The 19,391-nt window shown below is 39.5% G+C and overlaps 1 protein-coding gene across 3 annotated transcripts in view; it reads right to left on the bottom strand.

The window, feature by feature from the left end:
* Window positions 1-3,652: 3,652 nt before the first annotated feature.
* Picot (putative inorganic phosphate cotransporter protein picot) overlaps window positions 3,653-19,391 on the bottom strand; it is a 33,717-nt gene continuing 17,978 nt past the window's right edge. For 2 of the 3 annotated variants that reach the window (XM_014353396.2, XM_014353395.2), the window contains exons 2-7: window positions 8,062-8,498; window positions 7,544-7,631; window positions 7,200-7,426; window positions 6,833-6,982; window positions 5,956-6,330; window positions 3,653-5,533 (exon numbers count right to left, since the gene is read on the bottom strand). In XM_014353396.2, the coding sequence (XP_014208882.2) occupies window positions 5,324-5,533; window positions 5,956-6,330; window positions 6,833-6,982; window positions 7,200-7,426; window positions 7,544-7,631; window positions 8,062-8,478 (1,467 nt within the window). In that variant the 5' untranslated portion in view covers window positions 8,479-8,498 and the 3' untranslated portion in view covers window positions 3,653-5,323. Of the gene's footprint in view, window positions 5,534-5,955; window positions 6,331-6,832; window positions 6,983-7,199; window positions 7,427-7,543; window positions 7,632-8,061; window positions 8,499-10,348; window positions 10,778-19,391 lie in introns of those variants that run through there. The other variant, XM_014353394.2, reaches the window with a different exon arrangement.

Genomic DNA, 19,391 nt, shown 5'->3' with positions numbered 1-19,391 from the left:
TAAAAAACAAAGCGGCCAGTAAGTGCTCCGAGTTGTGTGGGGATTAGCGCTTGTGTTATTTTATTTATCATTTTAATTATCAAAGCGGCCAGTAAGTGCTCCGGGTTGTGTGGGGATTGGCGCTTGTGTTATTTTATTTATTCAATTAATAAACAAAGCGGCCAGTAAGCGCCCCGGGTTATGTGGTGATTGGCGCTTGTGTTATTTTATTTATTCAATTAATAAACAAAGCGGCCAGTAAGCGCCCCGGGTTGTGTGGGGATTGGCGCTTGTGTTATTTTATTTATTCAATTAATAAACAAAGCGGCCAGTAAGCGCCCCGGGTTGTGTGGGGATTAGCGCTTGTGTTATTTTATTTATTCAATTAATAAACAAAGCGGCCAGTAAGCGCCCCGGGTTGTGTGGGGATTGGCGCTTGTGTTATTTTATTTATTCAATTAAATACAAAGCGGCCAGTAAGTGCTCCGAGTTGTGTGGGGATTAGCGCTTGTGTTATTTTATTTATCATTTTAATTATCAAAGCGGCCAGTAAGTGCTCCGGGTTGTGTGGGGATTGGCGCTTGTGTTATTTTATTTATTCAATTAATAAACAAAGCGGCCAGTAAGTGCTCCGAGTTGTGTGGGGATTAGCGCTTGTGTTATTTTATTTATCATTTTAATTATCAAAGCGGCCAGTAAGTGCTCCGGGTTGTGTGGTGATTGGCGCTTGTGTTATTTTATTTATTCAATTAATAAACAAAGCGGCCAGTAAGCGCCCCGGGTTGTGTGGTGATTAGCGCTTGTGTTATTTTATTTATTCAATTAAAAAACAAAGCGGCCAGTAAGTGCTCCGGGTTGTGTGGTGATTGGCGCTTGTGTTATTTTATTTATTCAATTAATAAACAAAGCGGCCAGTAAGCGCCCCGGGTTGTGTGGTGATTAGCGCTTGTGTTATTTTATTTATTCAATTAAAAAACAAAGCGGCCAGTAAGTGCTCCGAGTTGTGTGGGGATTAGCGCTTGTGTTATTTTATTTATCATTTTAATTATCAAAGCGGCCAGTAAGTGCTCCGGGTTGTGTGGGGATTGGCGCTTGTGTTATTTTATTTATTCAATTAATAAACAAAGCGGCCAGTAAGCGCCCCGGGTTATGTGGTGATTGGCGCTTGTGTTATTTTATTTATTCAATTAATAAACAAAGCGGCCAGTAAGCGCCCCGGGTTGTGTGGGGATTGGCGCTTGTGTTATTTTATTTATTCAATTAATAAACAAAGCGGCCAGTAAGCGCCCCGGGTTGTGTGGGGATTAGCGCTTGTGTTATTTTATTTATTCAATTAATAAACAAAGCGGCCAGTAAGCGCCCCGGGTTGTGTGGGGATTAGCGCTTGTGTTATTTTATTTATTCAATTAATAAACAAAGCGGCCAGTAAGCGCCCCGGGTTGTGTGGGGATTGGCGCTTGTGTTATTTTATTTATTCAATTAAATACAAAGCGGCCAGTAAGTGCTCCGAGTTGTGTGGGGATTAGCGCTTGTGTTATTTTATTTATCATTTTAATTATCAAAGCGGCCAGTAAGTGCTCCGGGTTGTGTGGGGATTGGCGCTTGTGTTATTTTATTTATTCAATTAATAAACAAAGCGGCTAGTAAGCGCCCCGGGTTGTGCGGGGATTGGCGCTTGCGTTATTGTTTAATGTATTTTATTAATTAATAAAGCTTGTGATACTGCTTTTAGGCGCGTTGGGTTATTGGGTTAAATAGCTTAGGATTAATTTATCAAGTTATGGTGTAGGAAATGTTGTCGAGTTATCTGGGGTTTTGCGTCTTGCTCCATATAGCCAATTTGAATTTCCCGCAAGTTTGCCAGTCACATTTGAGACTTTTGAGAGCACTGAGTCCGAGGCCTGTCAAGCTATAAATATAGTTAGACATGGTTAATCATACCTACCGGCTACCAGGGGTCGTCAATTTATACGCTTCCAAGCTAAAGCCCCGAAAAAAGTCCTTACTGCAAATTGACTTGGGATTTATATAGAGTACTTAGCAGTTGCAGCTATTGAATGTCATTGTGTTTTATAATGTTGGTCGTCAAATGTCAGCTAGTGGATCGTTTGACACATGCGAGATAGACCGTTAATTACACTATTATTTTATAGCACTCATGCTGTCAACAATACCTTCAATTCTGTTAAAATAGGAAAATATGTTTCTTTTTTCCAATATGACTACTTGCATAGTGCATAAAGAGAATTATCGGATTTCTTGAAGAGAATACTTTTTATTCAACTGTATTTATATATTTTTATATTTATTATATCACATCTTTGTTTTGTTTGTTTTTTTTTTTTTGACAAAAATATAAATATAAAATTTCTAAACAACGTAGAGCTGATCAAAAGTTGTCAAATCTGTTTTCATGTATGTACTTACACTGATTATTTGAATATTTATGCAATAAGGTTATTCATAAATGAGTAGAGAAGATTATTTTTCCAAGAATAAATTTAGATTTTAGCGATTATAAACTCAATCATTTTTACCAACCATAGAGTATAATTATGCACTATGTGAATTCGTAGAAAAGTTAAAATGTTAATGTTAACTTTGTATCCTTCCTTTATTAGCTCTTCTGAGAGTAAATACTTATAGTATGACAATTAGCATTTTTTAATTTCTTTAACATCAAGTTTCATAAGACGTCACGTATGAACGAAATCAAAATTTCTTGATTCCACAGTTTTTACTTTAGTTCGGTCATTGGGAGGTATTTAGAAAAAAGAATGTCAATCTGATTGAATCGTGTTAAAAACATCCAGTGTATGTACATTTACATAATTTCTGCATAATATTTCGACAAGTTTGACAAATTGTATCATCTTATCATTACAAGTTATAACCAAGTTTTATTCCTTTCATGAATTTTTACATCTGTTTTGCTACACGAAATAAAGGCTATCGCTTGAAGGCACTAGAAACACGATTACTTAATATAGCAAAACATATTTGCTTACGGATTTTTAAAAAGAAGATGTTTCAAGATAACTTTAAAACAACTGTTGCTTACTTATGCAACTTTTTTTCTTATTGATTTAAAAATAGTACCTTCATTACTAAAATCAAAGTTCGATTACTTAAAGACGATAACAACAGTGTGAAATCCACGTAGAGAAGAATCTCTAAAGATCAAGAGCCTCTAAAGCAAACATTGAACAAACAAAACACGCATAAAAGTCTTATCTACTCAAGTATCGAACTCGATCGGCTAGAATGAATTGGTTTTTTTTTTTTTTTTTTTTTTTTTACAAAGATTCTGAGCTTTGTGAAAATACAGTATGCAGACTGATCATCGCAATGTATTTTTTTATCAGAAATCGTGTCATATAAAGTAATAAAATTTATAAAAATAGAAACCCGGAAGACTCGAAAATTTTAATAAGGAAGAAAAATTAGTGAAAAACATTTGTTTGCCCTTTATGAAAATGCATCTCTTATGTTTTCGAATCACCTGCTTACGTGTGTCCACAACGCGTATGTATAAGTTGTCGCATGCACACGCTGATGCAGAAGTTATTTGAACAAGAGCGACCTGATAAATCGCAACTTTTTTTTTGTTTATTTTGCATTCGCATATGAAGGTATAATTATTTATATAAATAGCAAACTAAACAAACTAAGATTTCTTTTTTTTTTGTTTTTTTTTTCTTTTCAACTTACGACAGAAAATCTTAAGAGTAAAATATCTACAAAAAATGTGTGTACAAAAACACCATCAACGCTTTAATTCTGGAGCGTGATGTTTCACTGTTTTTACTTCCCATCGCTCGTTGACTGCGAAGCGGCAGTAGCTGGTAAAAAAAACGTAAGGGTTTTTTTACATTACAATTATTCTGAATGTTTGGCGAACGTGTAGCGCGCTCTACCTAATACTGTTGCCTTGTCGTTTTCACTAGCACAATTGAAACTGTGTACGACACCGTTATATTCATTCGCACACTTATTTTCCCTATTAGAGCGTATAGGCACACACCTTGTTTAACAAAGTCATTTGTTTATTTATTAAAAAAACAGTATATAAAACATCATTTAACTTGGAAGAAATGTTGACATGACAAGTATAAAAATAAACATTAGGTCTGTATGTATTTCTATCAATAACCAAACAACATTTTTCATTGTTTAGATTAATAATAAATACCATCTTTTTACTAGACAAACTGTTTCAGTAGTTTTAATCAGACCACATAAGTTATCAATGATATTTTTGAAGTCATTATTACGTAACAAATTTAATCGCATTTTATACACTAGAATTTTAATGCAAACATTACCTCTGATAACAATCAAAGGAGAAAAATATGCAATAAAATTCAGCAAGTTATGTCAGTTATATTTTTTTACCAAAGACATTTAAAACACTCGTTCGATCGCTCTTAATTTCTCTAATTCTTTTGAGCTTTATGAAACTGGAGGAACTTAGTACGAAAAAAAAAAATTCGTTGTAACAATGATAAGTTTACAACAAGATGTGTGTACGCGCAGACGACTTCATGCTCGCATGCACACACTTTCTCTTTCTCTCTTTACGATTCTCATTTACTCTTTTTTATTTTTGTAGCGTTCCACGTAAAGACTCGATTAGTCAAATCTTTCAAGTAACATGAAAAAAATCGGGGAAATGTGTATATACGTGAAAAGTATGCAAGAATTAAACTATGGATCGACGGAGGAAAATTATAGTAACAATAATAAAAATGAATTCGACACTTCACAAAAAGTCCAAGAGCTGTAATTTTTTTGTTTTTTTAAGAATAGTTTCAGGACACGATTTTCGGCATGACAATAATGAACAAAATCTAGAATCCACAACTAAAGTTTCAGATCAATTTCTGAAGCTCAAAATAGGAAGGGTGAAAAAGAACACATTGCTGTCGATGTTTCCTTTTTCAACGTAAGCGGCTGCTTTTCTCAAACATTCTTTTTCATTTTCAGATGCAATGTCAGATATTTTTTTTAAATTATCATACGAAAATATCCGTTCATGAATTATTTTTGAAAATACCTTTTTTTTTAAACGGTGCTCTTGGACCTGAAAGGAAACGAATGCACGAATGCAAATTAATATTCCTCACGCGTGTTTTATGTATATTTATACACAAGACAAAGAGAGACGCGTACGTGTGCAAGAGTTACATAGCCAGGGACTATTTCAAGATTTGAACCTCTCTTTCTCGTGATCATCAGGCACGCGTGAGACTCGCTCTCTCTCTCTTTTTATACTATCTCACTTCTACCCTACATAATCTATACTCATAAATTATAAATATTAGGATCGAGCACGCGTTTACTGCTAATGGCGAGTCTCGTTGATCGTTTTGATGCCTTGCAGTTGCTTTTGTTGCTGTTGCTTCTTTAGTTTTTTGTCACTTATCGCCTTGTCTTTTTGTGGATCATCCCACGATTGCCGCTCTCCCGAAGCAAATATTATGTAGAAAGTCGCACAGAATACGTAGACGACGGCACACAATAGAAATACTATCCTCCAATTGGCTTGAGAAGGCTGTAACAAGAAGTACAGAGTGTTGTTTATATATTAATGATAGAGAAGGAATTAGAAAAAGAGAGAGTTGAAGCTGAGGTAGGGAGAAGACGGAAGAGAATTACGCCCACGTGGTTCGACGCTTGTTGCACTTTAATAATAGCATCAATGAGTGCATGCGCTTCAATGTAAGGCTATAGGTATCACGCTAGTCTTCTCGATTGACTTTCAAACTCTGAGATGTTTTTAAGCACATCTTAGGCACATATTTTTAATTTAAAAAAGAAGTGGCGCGTGTGGAAACTATGTATGAATGAAAATTGCAAATGCACGTAATGAAAAAATTGGATTTATTATTGATTCGTTAATACTTTAGAATTCAAGTTTTTAGTTCAATTAAAAATAATTATACCCTTTGGGTGTTCAAAAAATTACAAACTCACCTGATCATGGATGATGTATCCGGCAGTAATGGGCGCAAGCAGTCCCGCTAAATTAGCCAAGCAGTTGGTGAAAGACATAAGAACACCGGCGAAGCGCGGTGAAATATCAAGGTGATTGACTTTAAAGCCTGAGTAAATACCGCCATTGAGACCAACGCCAACGGTAAGTAAAAAAACGGTAAGCGTCGGATTACAGCCAGTGTAGGAGGCGGCGACGAGAGCGATTGCTGGACAATACTGGCCGATGCTGTTGATGATTTTGCGCGTGATGCTGTGGCTGATGTGCTTCTTCGAGATCATCCAGTCGGCCACGTGTGAGATGAACATTGAGAAGATCCACATGGCTAGGTAAGGCAGTGCTGATACCGTACCGTTCTGAAATTATTGGAAAATTGAAAGTACGCGCTGTCAAGCTTTGTTTGCCGCTTTTGTTTTCACATTCCATAACGACTACGTCCTTAGAAGCTTATCTTATATAACAAAGTGTCGTTCAAGCTCTCAATATCATACAGTATGGCATTGTACATCACTATAATGATGTATACTTGTTAACTAAGAGGGTAATTTATAAGCTGATCTATGACACGCAAAAATTGGTTACTTAAACATTTTAACAAGAAGATTGTACTATATTGATGAATAATGTTACAGCCGTAATAGCAATTCATTTTAAAAATTATATTACTTTGATTGGTCGATCCAATGCGATAAATCGTTTTTCAGGAATTTAAATTAAAAAATTCAATAAGTCAATGCATCAATCAAATGTCACTTTGTTGTCATCAAGTTTTGGGATTTATTGTTTGGAATATATCAGTTTTGTGCTGTTGTAGGGATGAGTAAAATAATTTTTCAAACGAATACATCAAAAACTTACGGATGCTATTTTAAACCGAAGGATTTGTTTCATGTAAGTTGGCAGCTCAGTCATGAGGGTCTCGTAACCATAATTATGACCCATGTGAGCAAGCAAAATTGCGTAGAAAGGCATCGAGGTGAAGATGGACTTCCATGGCACAGGTGGCGACTGTTGACAAAAACGAAGCAGAGAAAAATCCACGATTAATCATTTCTTTGATAAAACGAAACATATGCAACATGATTACGTAATCATTATTATAATTATTATTAATTTCAACATAACGGTTTGTTTTAAAAATAATCCACCTCGTTCGATTGTCAGTCTGTTGATGGGGAAGTGGATCTCTGAAAAATTGATTACTTGTATGATAACGATTAATTACCGACGCGCCAGCTGTACCCCAGAGCGAGCTGATAATGTACTTTCTTTCATCATCTTTGATGTTGGGATCGCTCTCCGGATCTTCCGATACCATAAACAGGAACGCAATACACCAGATTGTCCCTATGGTTCCGAATACGTAGAAAATCGATGGCCACCCATCAGCAAAACCATACTTGGACAGTAGACCACTAAGCGGCATGGATATGACTGTTCCAAACTGGGCACCTGAAACAATTCATGCAAGATTTTTCGTCAATATTTACAGAAAATTGGAAAATATGTTTAGGCAGGTGTTTTAAATTTTTTTTCTTTGCTCTGTATTAATAATGTCAAAACACTCACCGGCATAGACAAAGGCACCCATTCGGCTTCTCTCGTTAGGTGGTATCCACTTGGCCAGCATAGCATGCGTACAAGGCACAATGGGACCCTGCAATAGGGATAATCCATTCCTAGGGAGAGGAAATACAGCCGAACAATCAAAAAAAGCGTTCACACACGCATCTCAAGTTCGCTTTGTTTTCCTTTATTTGTTTTTATTTTCATTTTTTTTTTTTTTTGTTTGTTTTTCATATTTATGGACAATAAATTGTCACATTATTATGTATGTGTATGTATGTATGTAATGATAATATATTGTCTTACTCTGTGACTTTTCATTTCTTTATTTCGTTCAACAACTCATTTAGAGAGCCACACTCAAGTACTCAACTCGCTATCTTTTTGATAAAAAAAAAAAAAAACAGAGAGATACACATGTAATAGGTAATATTTGCATGTATGAGAGAAGTTCAAATTCAATCAAATATATGGATGCACGATAGAAGGAAAAGAGAGAGGGACCGAAAAAAGGTACTTACCTCGCCGAGTCCTTGAATGAAACGTACGAGCATGAGCGGAAAGAAACCGCCCTTTTGTGCGGATAGTGGCACGAGTAGACCGAACAGAGAGTTGATCAGCATACCCACGCCGAGGAAGTACTTGGAGCCGAATCTCTTGGCCAGTATGCCAAAGGGAATCTGGGTAATGACGTAGCCGTAAAAGAAGGAGCTGAGCAGGTAGCCCTGCATCTTGCTGTTCCAGACGTATTCGCCGTCCTTCTCGTGACTATCGTCGTCATCGTTGGTTGCGTTCACCGTGCACTCTTCCGAGTACGGGGTGGTCTCGTTCGGGTTGAGGACGGCCGTGTGGTTGACCATTGCCACGATCGCCACCGACATGTTGGTACGCATCACGTAGGCATTCGCCATGCCCAGGAAGAGCATAGCCGTGACCATGTGACGCTTGCCCCACCATCCTGCAACATAAAAGAAACAACAATTTTATTATTATTTTGCATTTTTGTGGCTTACTTATTATTACCTTTTTCATTTCTTAATATCATTTTTTTAAATTAATTAAAATTAATATTAAAGGGCATAACAGAGAGCTTTCCCGCGTGCAAGCTCTACTGCTGGGGTAAGAAGGGGGGGGGGGCAGGAGACGCGCCAAGGTCACTCTCGCACTACTCGGCTTGGCCGGCTTCCATCGTGGATAGATAGAGCAGCTTTAGTTAGAGATAAAAATCGTATGATGTTTTTTCAAGCGGGTGTGCCAATACTTACTTTTACAGATACAAGGTGAACAGTGGGACGCAAACGACAGATTGTTAAAAAAAAAAAAAATGTAAATAAATAAATAAATTAATGCGCAATGTACGCTTTTCCTTTCATGTTTCACTGTTCTCTTCCTTTTAGATGTTTGGGTTCTGGCGATCCAACGAAATCGTCGATTAAACCAAAATCAAGATAAATCGGCTGCTCCGGTTTTTTTATCTTTCGAGAGGATCGATCTTTAGTACAGACTTTGTTTCGCATGAAAAACTTTTGCAAAAAATAAAAGAGGTGAGTATAAACGAGACATACTGATCAGAACTTAAAGTCGTCCTTGAGCTACAAGTGCGGGTTCAAAGTTCGAGGCCGGGGAAGTGCAACAAGTAAGTATATGTATATATATGCAGACGCTCGGCGGCAGGAGTAGCCGGGCGGCCGCCGCTGCTATACAGCGCGAGCACGTGGCCAACGGCTGATAATACACATATATACGGCGACGTTCGTGGAGTGCACGTGTGTTGAGCTTAATAAGACACGAGACATGGGACATGATTAACTCCCTTTTCTCCGACACCAATGGTCACAATGCGCCCGCGCTTCTCGTAAATTCTCCCTGTAATACCTGAGTGTATGGATATACATATACATGTATATCGTTGTAGCCTTTCCGGAATTTCCATCCCGCGAGCAATTCATCAGTACTTATTTAAACTGTAAGTAAATAACTGGTGCGTTGAGCACGTTCTTTACACCTACTTGCCACTCGATTTACGATTTGTAACATTGCATTACCATTTATTGAAGGTACCGTATGAAAGAAGAAAAATTAAGTAATAATTATGCGCAAGGGTTGCGTGCAGTACCAGAGTACAGAAACCACATTATCATCATGCGCATACGAGATCTTTGAACTTGCAAGGCGCACGTGCGAGGTCGATGTTGCCAATGGTACATACTTATACACCTGCCTATTAAGAAAATTAAAAGGAGCATAGTATATGAGAGGGTCGTAAACGTATAATTATTTTATCTGTAACGTGTTAATGTACAGGAAAAGAAGCGGCGAATGCGCGTGTGCGGCATCAGGTTCGAAAGCGAGTCAACAAGTCAGGAAGGAAGGGAAGAAGAAAATGAGGGAGAGTATACTACGTGTAGGTATATGGAGAGGGAGAGCGCTCGTTAAAGGCGAAAGGTCGGGGCTTTAAAAATAGTCACGTGTATAAGTATGCGGCGCGCCTCTCCGATGATCCCTCGACCGCAGGTGATGTATTTATACGATAAGCGTGTACCTATACGCAACGTGTAATGTTCTGTGTCGCACTTCCAGTGCCGTGTATATATATACAACTGGCTCTCCGGCTTCCTGGCTCGATGGCGCGAAATGGCTGAAAAGCCGTACGAGCGTGTGTGTCCACGCGTGCGTGTATATCATTTTCCGCTTCTCGACGAGGACGACGAGCACAATAATTGGTGAGTATGAGTGTATACAAGTAAAGTTTAGTCGAGAGCGACGAGGTGTATAAACGTGTATAAATGGCTGTTTTTATGTGTATACCTTTGGGCTTGCAGTACTCGGGCGCCGCTTGGATGCGGTCGTTCTCGTCGAGGCCCGGCTGCTCCCACACCAGCACGTGCTGCTGCTGCTGTTTTCCATTGCTGCTCATCCTACGTCCACACGCGTCAACGAAAAACGCAATAAAGTGCTACTTTACCGCGCTGCTCTATCACGCACGAGGGTGCGGGGTGGTCGTAGCCGAGCTTTATACCCCGAGAGTTACTATATACTTTTAACGAGCGCACCGAGTGATTGCGGGTACTGAACTTTGACTCGAAGGCGCACTAGGTACCGGCGCCGGGAACCAGCGCTGCACTAAAAAACCCGTCTGCGTCTGCGTCTGCTCCGCTGGCTGGCGCGCGATACACTATTTGCCACCCGTGCATGGTTATAAGCTCTCTTTTTCTCTCTCTCTCTCTCTCTTTCTCTGTTCTTCTTCTTTCTCCCTTTTCAACTCTTCGTCGCCGTGGTCGTCGTTGTCGTTGCTTGCAACATTATATATGTATATTATGTGTGTTCGATTTATACTTAACGCGTTATGTACAGCCGTTGTTGGTGGAACGAAGAGGAAAAAAAAAAATACAGAGAAGGTTTGAAGGTTTGAAGGTTTTTATTTATGATCTTAGGGTAAAACCCCATCTGGCCTATCAGGATTGTACAAAAGTTAACGAAAAGCATGATGCAGTAAAAAAATATATAGAGAGAGAGAGAGAGAGAGAGAGCAAAATTGCGGGCTCACGCGCAAATGTGCCGATAAATGTGATGTGTATAGGTAAGTACAGTTGGGAGAAAAAGAGGTACTTTTAGAGTAGAATTACGAATACTCTGTTCGTTCTCCTGCTTGTTATAATATACCTATAATAAGCGCTCAGCGAAAACCGCACAACCTGCACATTTTTGTTAAAGGTATATATGCGTATACGCATTACAACCTGTGTGATATAAATTATCTACCGCATTTGTTGTTGAGCGTTGTGTGTATGTTGTACATATATATTCTCTGCAGAAGTTGTGTGGGCAGTTTGCAGGGGAAAACCCGATAAAGAGAAAAAAGCTCTCTCCTGAGAACAAGTAGTGAGCAGAGAGAAAGCACGTGCGCGAAACCACACTTATATATTACGTAATACACGTGTATATGTGTCTTTGTCGCACGCAGCTTGAAGAAGAGGATGAGAGACAGATTCACAGACAGACAGAACAGACAGCATAACTGCATATAAGTAGCTGATGCAGACAATGAATTCACAAGCAGAGAGCAATCGAATTGCGCGCGCAACTTTGGTAAAGCGGGAGTTTTCGATTTTTTCTATCGGTAAAAGCGTACACACATACACGTTGGTAATAATGGTAATATACCAAATTGAAGATTTTAGAAAAAAAGCTTATGCCTTTGGAAAAAGATAACGATAATTGTCGTCAAAGTAAACAACTACTACTCACGCGCGCAACGAAATACGCGGTTTCGCCGTGACGCGTAACCATATGAAAGTAGAAAAAAAACATTATAAAGCTTTTTGAACTACTGAACTACTGTAGGTAATATAAGCTCCACGTGATGACAAACGCGCGCGATACAGCAGTGTATACACACGTAGGAGCTTGCGGACTTTCCGCTTGTAATTTTACAACAGCGACCGCGTCTATTATTAGCCTTCTGGTCATGCCATTATTTTAATTTTTTCTTCTTCGTTTTTATTTATAACTCTCTCCCGACACGCCGCGTATACTTATCACGCAGCATACTTACTCGGTCTTCTATACAACACGGGCTGTACTGTCGAATGTGTGGGTGTGTCGTTCGTTAGTTTTTGAGAGATCCGTGTTGACGGGCTGTAAGTCATAAATTTTGGACGTGTACTTACGTAGAAAAAAAAAAAATGAAGGAGGAAAAACAAGATGTTCAGCGAACGATGCGAAGAGAGAGAGAAAAAATTTAGCGCAAATATTTGCCGAGTAACGAAAATCGTGACTAGTCGAGCGCGAGGTGTACTCTCGATATCGATGATTGTGATTCATCGGAAATTTCACTCCAACCAATTCTTTTATCTTATTCCGTTATGATGATGACGCGGTAGACCATCAAAGTATTCACACATTATGTGTATGTATGTGTCGTGGAAAGCAGAGAAAACTCACCTCACGTATGTAACGTATAACACAGTCGAGGCGGGAAAAGGAAGTCGCTATGACGACGAAAGAGAAATTTGGAGTGAGGAGTTGATGAAGCTCGGAGACCGAGCCAATTTGTTTAAAAGCGTTGATGGTAAAGCGAGAGGGAGATATAGTTTTTTTTTTTTTTTTTAATGCTCTTTTTCGAGTATTTTAATTAACACTCGTGTATGATGACACACGGAAGTTGCGCAATCGATTATTCGACATTTTCGGAAGCGTCACGTAACTTTTGATGAATTACATATGGAATTTCGGGGTCTGGTAAAACATATATACTTGCAATGGAAAATCTGTAACGACTGTGCAACAAAGATCATCTTATTTAACGATCAACAGCTCACATGTACGTGTAGGGATATAAATAAAGATGTATATATATATATATATTTTTTTGTTGCAGGCCATCACGTGCGAGGGGAGTATGATAATAACAATCGCCCGAAGACACACTTATACATTCAAGTATTAGCGATGATTCGAACTGATGAGTCGGACGAAGATAATATCAAGACGATTACGAGCCGTTGGCAGCTTCACGTATCCACTCCAAAAGTCCGTAAATACAATTATACGTGAATTGAAGTTCAACGTTATTTGTGTATGTATGTATATATGTATTAAACTTTAGACGCGCAACGAATTAAAATAATATATTTATAAACGATCGACGCGGTGCCAAAAACGGCTTCGACGGTAGACCGGTATAATATACCCGCTATCCAATTTCAAAAAGATAATAAATCGTGAGAAATTTGCTTCTACTTAGCTTCGAGTTTTTTTTTTCAATCATCCAGCATTGAGCTCGATGCGTTTTTAAATACATTTCTCATTAACGTTACAGTGACACCGCTGCGGGCAAGATGAAAGAAAATCCAAAACTATTCGAGAGAGAGAGAGTTCATCGGCGCCGACGACGGTACTTGAATTGAGCAAGGCTTCCTAGCACATTTTTCCGGCTACTAGCGGCGTCTCATGACGTATATACGCCCCGCTCTAATAATATACGACCAAAGTGAGCTTTGTGGGCGGTAACTTTGAAACCACGAGTGCACGTATTGTCTGTTTATTTAATTCACGCTCGCATACGTATACATCTTTAAAGGCTTATCATCTGTACAATCGTCAATTACAACTAGATGCTTATGATATCCTTTTGTTTTTTAGGTGATATGCGATCTGGTTTTCGTTCACTCACGGGGTGCCTCGTATCTAAAAACATCCACACACGTGCACATCGTGGCTTATTACACGTTGCGACTTTCTTCTCTGCGCGGCTACGTAGGTAGAACCGATGTCGTACAAATCTCCACAAGTGCCTGAACTGATTTAAACGTGGATATTATGCGCTCCATTAGAGACTATTACGTTTGTCGCGTATAACGTACACCCAAATATGGCTAACTGCGCACGTCACGATAAACAAGAGGACGAAGGAAACTTTGCGCGTCTGTTTGCTCCGACTCTCACGGGTTTCGTGAAGTCGTCATTACAACGGTACTCGGCCTCAATACTGACTCTGTTATTTTCATTGTTTATAATTTTTTTGTCCACAACCACGCGTCGGAACAGAAACCCATCTAAGCGCTTCCGGACAACGTATACAACGTGGACCACAATAATCAGTGACGCTACATTTTCAAGATTACAGTCACATGCAAGGTATATTATTAGGCTCTTACTCGCTTGTTCTCTCGTTACCGAGTCCCAGAGCAGTATACCCAATAGCCTGAAGGTCGCTCGGTATAGCTGTTGTTCAGCTCTTATCGGTATACGAACTCTGAAGTGTAAAAGGTTATTTACTAACGATGCCTAAAATCCATGTAGTATACTCTCAAGGAGCCTATATACGATGGGGCCGTGATTGAATTTAATCCGCGAAAGTAGGATGTGGACGATTTGCCGGATCGGCATTGCTGTGCTATATATGTGCTGCTGCCGGGTACACCACGCAGGTCGATCCCACGGGAAAAATCCCTCAAACCTCGACTCGGATCTTGCGCAGAAATCGGTACGTTCATAATGTCGTCCATTCGAAAAAGAAAGCATCTCGGTATTCGATTACCGTTGTTGATTCCATCGAAGCCGATTTATTGCCGCGTTACATTCTCTCGCGAGCGCATGAAATGCACCTATACTTTAATTGCTCGACACGGCGTGTCGCGGCCGATAAGCCGCGATACTAATCGGCGTGTGTGTGTGTAACTACAAAACGGCACACTTTGGTCTCGGCGCTTGTGTGTTTTTATACACTCTGCTTCTCGATAGCGACGAGGAAGTCGATCAACCTCGCGATTTTGCTGATGAGGTTGCGATTGTTATTTTTATACGCCTCGATTGTTCATTTTTGCTTCCTTTTTTTTTCCCCGCGCGCTCATTAAGAGATTATTTCAAAATGCCCGACGTTGTTGTTCACGCGCGGCTTTATTTTAAAAGCGAGTATGTATGTGCAATGTATACATATGGGTGGGGGGGGGGGGCGCGAAAAGTTTTTGGAGCCACCGCGACGTTACCGATCTTTTCGACGCGCGCTCGTGCCAAAAATGCACGTATACATCGCATATTGTACGTGTACGATTTCAAACGTGATTTCGATAGAACGATACTCGCGCACGAAAATACACGACTCGTCGGAATCAAAAAGGTGATAGAACCAACGGTATTAATAATAATTACACACGTGTATGGTTTCACGCCGATAGATGGCGCGTCGCTTTATTTTAGATTCGGCCGCTAATGAGAAATGAATTTGGAATGGATTGGGGGAGGGGAGGATTAAATTTAAATCAGCGGTCATTCCGGGGCGTGATTTATCATCTTTGTATAGGGTATATCGGCATAACTAGTTATACAAATGACGTACGCCAATATATGAGTAAAGTGAAGTTTATTGTAAGGTAAGTAAGAAGTACAAAATAATGAATACAAGAAAAAGGTGTTCGCATACAAGCGTGTAAATGTTCAGCGTAGCTTAACGCGAGTGTTCGGTAGCTCGACCATTTAATCACTGACTGTGCGCTGAATCACACCTAGTGATACTTACGAGCGTATAGCTTATTCTAATACATTACAACGTATACATACATACGTATTGTAAACTCAAAAGCTGCTTCCTACCTCGAAAAAACACGTCAATTTGCATGAATATCACGCTCGATCGTTTTGGCAAGTGTATACGCATTGTCACAGCACAAAAGAACTGTATGTATATACGAAGCTCAATCGAAGCGGAGGTAAACGAACCGTGTCAAGGTGCTCTCCGAAAGTTGACGTATATACCTATGTCATCGACAAATGGTGCGCACACATCACACACGCCAATCACGAGTCAGCGATCGGTATATGGGTATTTAAACATGTGTATATCATCGGTACAGTATAGGCGGATGTGTATATAAATTCAGGGTCAAAAGACCACTCGTTCGTTCGCTCTCAAGGGCCTGGACGAAAGGATATATATTATGTGTATATGCAGTCACACACGACAACTTGTTTTCCTATCATTCGCGCACTTCAAACTATAACCGCGTAATCGGTTTGTTTGCGCGACCATGTCGCTATATAACTATATTATTACACACACGTTTTACATATAAGGTATCCTATACTACTCCTTTGTAGGTACATAGATTGCTCGTGTGATTTCTATACAAATGCGTGTATGTATATGGATACCGAGTATTGAGGAATTTGTATCAGGCAAGGCTATGCTGGGATATAATAAGTATTCAGTCGGCTTCCGGTTTTCCGCACCAACAACATTTAATCTCTTGATTTTGATGTAAAAAAAAATTTTTTTTTCCTCATTCAACGTAATTTTTATGAGTGGAAAGTCCACCAGTTGAAGCGACGAAGCTCACTAGTACTCCTTTTTTGGTAGTAAGTCCCTAAACCTGGTTTGTACCAACAAAACAGCAAAACTAATTCCATTGCTAAGAGAACACGATATTGTGTGGGTGATCGCGTGCTGGATTGTCGTTGCATTGTGCTGTCGCATTATAGATCGTTTGAAAAATTGCAATTATGTTATACTTACATGCACATGTTATTTGCTCTTCACAGAAATAGTCACATGGGTGAGGTGATTACCTGAAGATGCCTCCGGGGACAGATCTCGTTACGCAAAGAAAATTATACACCACTCGCTCGTTGTAATTACATCGCAACATCGCGTATATTACGTGTACAAAACGCGCATTATCTAATGTATGGAATTTCAATTCCGGTCTGCGTAAACCATATACCTTGTGTATACGTGTAAATGGAAAATCCAAAACTCATCAAAAGTCCGTGAGAAAAAAAACTACGTTACGTTTCTCTTCAATTATATACTATATGTACGTGTTTTGATAAGGAAAAGGCCTTCGTCGTTGATCTTCCTTCATACATTATACCGTGTATGTGTACAAGTGCAGTTGTATCACGCAAAAATGAAACGTCAAAAAACAATTTAAAAGCGAGAGATAAAAATAATCATTATGTGTATTGCGTTTTTTTTTTTTTTTTTTTTTTTTTTTTTTTTTTTTTTTTTTTTTTTTTTTTAACTATACATGCGATTTTGCAAGTACATACCTGTACAAGTAAATAAACAGGTATGTTTGTTAAACAAAAATAACGAGTGATTTATTCTCTCTATACTGCATGTGCCGTAAACTATGTGTCTATACACTTCGAGGAAACGCGTGAAATGCAATTTTTCTTTTTTTTTTTTTCTCATCTTTACCAACTCGTGACAATTAAACGTACCGATCTCCGCGTTACGCGCAGTTGAAGAAAATGGTTTGATTTATAACAACGGACGCACTTTAGTAGATATTTCCTGCGTTCGTTTATTGAGCCAATTATCTGATTAGTGCCAAAGGGGTAATCGGTACTGCTTCGAGTTTACCGTCATTAATTATTTATGTAATACGATCTCCTGCGAATGGCGCAGTTGGCGATCGGATGCTTAATGTCTCGGTAGCGCGGAAGTAGAAAGCGAGGAGGAGAACAATAAAAACTCCGAGTGTTTTCCTATGCACCGAGACAATACCGATTTTCTCGGAAAGGCGCAGAAAGCCGGCCGATTTTGCGCAACCGATACCGATTTTTTGAGTTCCCCGTTGGCTGAGGTCAAAAAAAAAAAAGAAAGAAAGAGCTGACCGCGCACGAAGGAATTTTAATTAGCCGCTAATAGAGAACGTTGGTCTCAATAAAAAAAAAAAAGCCTCAGCGTCGCGTGTGCCTCGTGGACCGCTTTTTTTGCACTTACGGTAGAAATAATTAAATTTCCATTGTAGGTGTGATTGGCATGATGGTTTTTATCAACGATTGGCGGTGTTTGTCGTCAGTTTTTTTTTTTTTTTCAATTTCATCCCCTCCCTTGACAGTATCAGTAGTAGACGGACGTGTTGGGAAACCGATTTCTTCCATTGTCGAAAAAAAAGTCAATTAGTCAAAGCTAAACTAAATTCTCGAGGGAAGAGAGCTCGTTATCGCATGTTGTACTATAACATACCTGTACTTATAAAGTATGTACACTGCGATCGACGATTCATTACCCATTAGATCGTGTGCATGTGAGCGCGATCGCGTGCACCAATCGTGCAATCCGACGCGGCTCGAAATAAAAATTCCTTTTTTTTTTTTTTTTTTTTTTCCTCCCATTGCGCCCAATTGGCGTAATCGACGCGGGGATTTGATTTTAATCGCCCGCCGCTGATTGATTCTCGTTTACCGGCATTGCAGCCAAGTTACGCGGAAGCCATTAAACGCGATACGGCGTACTTTTGCGTTCAATGCACATAGGCGATTTCACCGACAATCAGTGGATTAACGAAGTTAAACGATAACTGTATAAGATGGGGTAGCCAGCGAAAAACTCGCCGTTCATACTTTAGCTGTTGTTTGCCAAGGGTGTGCGCGAGTTCAATCCTGTGGCGTGTACACGCCTTGATTAAAGCTCTCCCGGCAAACGGCACTGATTTTCTCCTGTTCCATCCAAATGTCGAAGATTCCCTTGCAAAAGAAAGGGACGTACCCATAATTCTTTAAACCGCATGTTTGTTGTCGCCCAAAGTACTTACATCGACATTTTGGCTCGAAACGCCAACTGCGTTTCCTCAATGGGATTCCAAGGCGCCATTAATCATTTTTTTTACCCATTCACTTGTCAGCGCGTGCAGGTACCTACTCTCTGTCTTTCGCTTACGTCTCGTCTTGGCAAACAGAGCAGTTAAAATTAAGAGCAGAAAAATAGAGACGCTACACGGCAACATATGATGGGATAGGTGTATATGTGTATACGTAAGTGCGCTATTATCCAATGGCCAGAGAGATTGCACCGTACAGAACGACTTCCTCTTCGAGCAGACGCACCGCGTGTACAGCGCGCAGTACAGAGTAATGGATGTGCGCGAAAACAAGCAAAAAAAAAAGAAAAAAAGTGAAAGCATGGCACGTATTGGAAACGGATTATCGTCACCTATAGGGGTACGAGTCGCTTGGAAAAAGAATACATATATATATATATATATATATATATATATATGTAAGGATCGGGCGGTTGTTACCGATACACCTCGCGCGCTATATATTTTACTATTATTTCATTATAATCGCGCGAGCTTGAACGCGCAATATCAAACGCACGCGTTCCCATGCAACGTGTGCGGTTTAACGCGCCTTGACCTTCGATGCCGATCCGCGGGTATAGCAAGGAGGAGTGCATTGTAATTGCCGATCGAAGATCGGGCGCGGCTCGAAAATAATATCCCAGTTTTTTTTTTTTTTTTTTTTTTGCCCGCTAATGTTGCGCAACGCGAAAACATAGCACAGTGTGTACATAGATAGTCAGTTGATGCTCGTCGTCCAACTTGGCTTTCACTGCAAAGTC

Source organism: Copidosoma floridanum, unplaced genomic scaffold, assembly GCF_036245765.1.
Source record: "Copidosoma floridanum isolate Cflo_tuat_1 unplaced genomic scaffold, Cflo_Japanese_pri ptg000030l, whole genome shotgun sequence".
Taxonomy (NCBI): Eukaryota; Metazoa; Arthropoda; class Insecta; order Hymenoptera; family Encyrtidae; genus Copidosoma; species Copidosoma floridanum.
Note: the sequence above shows the minus strand (reverse complement) of the source record. Positions and strands in the feature narration are given on the sequence as shown.